Source organism: Microtus ochrogaster, linkage group LG9 (genome assembly GCF_000317375.1).
Source record: "Microtus ochrogaster isolate Prairie Vole_2 linkage group LG9, MicOch1.0, whole genome shotgun sequence".
NCBI lineage: Eukaryota > Metazoa > Chordata > Mammalia > Rodentia > Cricetidae > Microtus > Microtus ochrogaster.
The window spans coordinates 29600292-29605104 of record NC_022034.1 but is presented as its reverse complement, the minus strand read 5'-3'; the positions used below and the strand labels follow the sequence as shown (position 1 = coordinate 29605104).

The window sequence follows — 4813 nt, the reverse complement described above, 5'->3', positions numbered from 1 at the left end:
GCCCTGTTTTAGATGTTACTGCACACACTGCAGCCCTGTTTTAGATGTCACTGCATACACTGCAGCCCTGTTTTAGATGTTACTGCACACACTGCGGCCCTGTTTTAGAAGTCACTGCACACACTGCAGCTCTGTTTTACAAGTCACTGCTCACACTGCTGTCGTGTTTTAAGGTCACTGACTGCACTGTAGCCCTGTTTGTTTTCCACATAAGCTTTAACAGTTTCTTTTGAGCTGGCCTCTGTCTGTATCTTCTAATACATAATTGCCAAGAGTATGTACTAATTAAGATTTTTGCTCATTTCTCTCAACATTTTTTACCTTTTCTGATGTAAACCTTCTATAGAGCTTATGTGATTTCTGTTTTCTTACTAATTAAATTTTTTCATTTAGTTTACATTCTGACTGAAGTTCTCCCCCCCACTTCTCCTCCATCCACTCCTCCTCCATCTCCATTCAGAAAGGGGCAGGCCTCCCAATGGTGTCAACAATACACGGCACATCACCCACCAGATGGATAACTGGGGACTGAACAGGTTGTCAGGCTTGGCGACAAAAGTGGCTTAGGCCACTGGGCCACATTCTAGTCCATGACTTATTTTATGCTATAGTTTTTCAATTTCTAATTATTTATAGCAAATGCATAAAAATATCATTGATTTTTCTATATTGACCTCCTAGCCCATCACCTTGTTAAAGTTCATTTGTTAGTTCTAATTGATCTTTATGATTCTTTGGAATATTTTGTGTAGACAGTTTTATTTTTTATCTTTTATTATTTATCTACACTTTGCCTTTTTGAACCAGTTAAGACCATCAATGCAGTGTTGAAGCAAAAGTGTAAAATGGGAAGGTAGAGAATTAAGGGTGCTTACTGCTCTTGCAGAGGACCAGTGTATAGCTCCCAGTAACCACCTGATAAGTAACTTACAAACGCCTGTAACCTCAGCTTCAGGCGATCCAACACCCACTTCTGGCCTCCATGGTATTCTGCAGTCATGTGCATAGACATAAACATATATACAAATAATTAAAATAGGGGGACAGATGTAAAATGGGTAGTCTTGCCTTGTTCCTAATAGTGGGAAGGAAAATATTCAGTCATTCACCAAAAGTACTTTAGACTTTTCCACATTATATTTCTTTTTACATTTATAATATTTGTTTGGTCAGAGTTACTGTTTCTTAGAAACAGAGCCCTGGACTTCCATGTTAATTGTGACATCTCTTAGTACTTGGTAGATACATGTTTAATGAGCTCATCCGTGGCAGTAAACTTGAACGTGGATTTTTAGGATATTTTCTTTTCTCAGCCAATTAAAGTTAACATGGCCAAAGAGGAGAAGGTAAATTTAGTATGTCCCCAGTGTGAGTCTGAGGACACTCCATTACCCTTGAGAGTCAGCTGGAAAAACATAGCCTACACCTAATAGCAAGGAAGTATGTAGTGAATCTAAATCAAGAAATGCTCTGTTAAACTTTTTTTCATTAAACAAAAAGATGCTATGAAAATGTTCCACAGTGAGAAGTTCAAGAATGTAAAAGCCAAAATGATAAAATTTGCAAAACCTATTAAAATTATTTGTGACCTTTACTTAGCAAAAATGTCTTTGCTAGGACACAAATAATACAAAGTAAAAACTGGTAGGTTGGTCTTGAATAAAATTAAGAACTTTTGAAATATGCTACTTGAAAATGAAAAGAAAATGTTCCAAAAGATAAATCTGAGGAAGAGCTATTATGTTAATATATAGAACTGTAGTTAATGTGTTGGTGCATGCCTGAGGCAGAGGCAGGCAGATCTCTCGAGTTTGAGGCCAGCTTGGGAGCTGCTGTCTATGCCCACCCTCCCCCAAATGCTGAGATGACAGGCCTATGGCCATGTCTGTCGTCTTATGTGGGTGTTAGGAATTCCAACTAAGGACTCATGCTTGCACAAGTGCTCTTACACACTGCACCATCCCCTCATCCCTAGTTTTAGGGGGGTTTTGGTTTTTGAGACAGGTTTCACTCCAGCCCAGGCTTGCCTGGAATTCGTAGATGCCTTCCTGCCTCGGCCAACTCAGTGCCAAGACTGAAGGGGTGAAAACTACCCCCATCCCTGATGCTTTTCTTGAACCTTCTGATTAAGAGGGAGAGTCCTTTGAAAGATTTCCTAATGGTCTGAATGTTTGTGAATCCTTTCAACGGAAAGATCTTAACCTACAAGGAAGTCCGTGTTAACTGATTTGGATGATAGCTGGGAGGGGTCTGCCCTTAGCTAGTAATTTTCTTCATTTCCACCGCCAGCTTCTCATGCCAGCTCCTTAGCGGCCTGATTGGGAGCTGCATCCGAGTGGTGTCGCCTTTTCCAACTCAAGCCACAGTGGGTTAAGAAAAGCTCCGTGAGTTTCCCTGGGGACATAAAATGAAGCTTTTCTAAGGTACTGCTTTGCCTCTCCATCTCAGATCTGGAAGCACAGATGGTGTGTTTGGACCAGTTAAAAACCCCTGGAGTTATTCAAAGCAACACAGAGAAGGGCGGCGACATGATGAGCATGATGATTCCCATTGGCTGATAGCTGGAGGGAGCTCAGGTGGCAGTGCGGCCGCTGTGGCAGCGTTCACTTGCTTCGCGTAAGATGCCCCTGTCCGTGCTTTAAACCCAAATACAAAACGTCCACCTACGCACTAAACCCAGCAGCGTGGAGTGCAGACCCTGGTATTTGTATTTCTTTTTGGTGAACGGTTTGTGCTCAACGGTGTTTTAAAATGATGTCCGAGTACTAGGTGAACTTTGTACATCAAAACTTAATTTAAAATAACATTTTACCGTTTCTTCTGTAGTCTCTGGTTCTTTAAAAACACGGCTTTATGGTTCTTGCCAGATAAGACATTGAACATGAGTGGACTTCAGGAATCTTATTTTTTTATTCACTCGCGACATCAGTTCACTATGCAAATGACAGTGCTTTAGTTCATTGCTGCTGAGCTGCTGCTGGTGATTTAAAAGAAAAAGCATAGTGTTTCAGTACATCTGCAGCTGAATGTGCCTGCCACTTCGCAGAGCTCTCAGCCTAGGCTGATGATCTGTCGGACGTCAGTAAGAACCCGTCAGCCGTGTTTTAAGTGCCATTTTTAAAGATGTCTCTTTCTTTTTCTAGAGAGAGCTGGCATCTGAAGTGTGGTCTCAGTTACAACCCAGTTTGACTTCAGTCTTTGTGTAGCAGACAATGGCCTCAAATCCCTGATCCTCTTGCCTGGCTCCCAAGTGCTGAGGTCCTAGGCCTCTGCCACCACTGCTGGCCCTCCAAAAACTGTTAACCACCTAAAGAATAGTGAAAAATGGTTTCTTTTATCAGTCCCAATTTAAGTAAGTCGAAGATGTTTCCTTGGTAATATATTATGTATGTATTTTCCCTCTCTTGAATTATCCACTAAGACTACATTCTTTCACAGGGATTGCAACCAATAATTTATTTACATATTTTAGAACTATGGTGCTGTGGTTTCCTCAGCCTTTTTTTCATATTGCTGAAATCTTGTTAAGAAGCCGAGCCATTTCATTTATCTGTGGAATGTTATAGCATTGCATTAATATTAATGAGAGTTCTGACATGTTAGAAGAGCAGGATCAGGTGAATTTTCCCTACCCTCAACATCCCCCTTAATGTTAATCTTTCTGAATCTACTTTGAGAAGATGGCATTTTGACACATAATTCCTAAGGAGATGTAGGTTTTACTTTTACACAGCCATCAGTGAATGCTAATAAGAGACAGGATCTTTTTAAAATTATGAAAGCAGCAGACTGATTTTGTAGTTAAATGGACTTGGCGAGAAACGAAATACAATTCGCATTTTCTGTAGCATGCAAGTGGCTTATTATTATTAGGAGCGTTACTCAGTCCAAAGCATTGCTTTCGGTATAATCAGTAGATTGTATATGTGTGTGTAATCAGTAGACAAACCAACCAAAAGTAACTCCAGATTGAATGTCTCCTAGCTGTGAGGTAGTCTTCTTTTGGCTCCCTTACATTGATTTATTTGCCTTATTATAGTTTTTAAATTGAGAAGATTCTTAGAGTATGATTGAGCCACATAGAAAGAATGAGACAGGGCCCTGTGGGATGATACAAAAGTTACTCAAGGTGCATTGAGTGAAAACAAGTTATGGACAGTGTATCTAACTCCTGTTAGGAATAATCATTGGTCATACATGGGGAATCTGGATGAAAGTGTGTAGCAGAGCTATTGTGGGTACTAAAATAAGTAAATTTTTACTTCTACATTATATAATGATATGATACTTTAAATTTTGCAGTAGGCATGTACTATCTAACAGCTTTGTTTTTAAATAATTTAAAATTTCAGTTGTGGTAAAATATGTATATGTAATTTTGGAATTAATCTGCAAAACTTTTTTTTTTCATCTTGTAAAACTGAAGCCAGTACCCATTAACTGCCCCCACCCCCAGTCTCAAGCAACCTTCTTGCTGTCTGTGGGTTTGACTGCCCTGGGTACTTCCTGCATGTGCTTTCTGCATTTGTCTTCTTTGACTGGCTTGCTTTACTTAGCATGATGTCCTTCAGGTTACGTTTTTTTGTTTTAATTAGTTTCTTCTACTACATAATATACTGTCTAAACCATGTTACTTTTTTAAAAAAAAAAAGAACAGAATATATTCTCTAAGTGACTGGTCTATGAAATGAGCATTTACATTGTTAGATAATGAAAAGTTTTTCAAAATGAATATTTAAGAAGTATTTTTTGCCGGGCGGTGGTGGCGCACGCCTTTAATCCCAGCACTCAGGAGGCAGAGGCAGGCGGATCT

At 39.6% G+C, this 4813-nt stretch overlaps 1 protein-coding gene across 2 annotated transcripts in view; it reads left to right on the top strand.

Moving 5' to 3' along the window:
* Positions 1–4813, top strand: part of Qrsl1 (QRSL1, glutaminyl-tRNA amidotransferase subunit A) — a 33696-nt gene that overhangs the window by 21758 nt on the left and 7125 nt on the right. Inside the window, exon 5 of one of the 2 annotated variants that reach the window (XM_005363588.2) lies at positions 2449–2616. The exons of the other annotated variant lie outside the window; for it this stretch is intronic. Coding sequence (XP_005363645.1) covers positions 2449–2616 — 168 coding nt within the window. The remainder of the gene's footprint in view (positions 1–2448; positions 2617–4813) is intronic. 2 annotated transcript variants of the gene reach the window in all.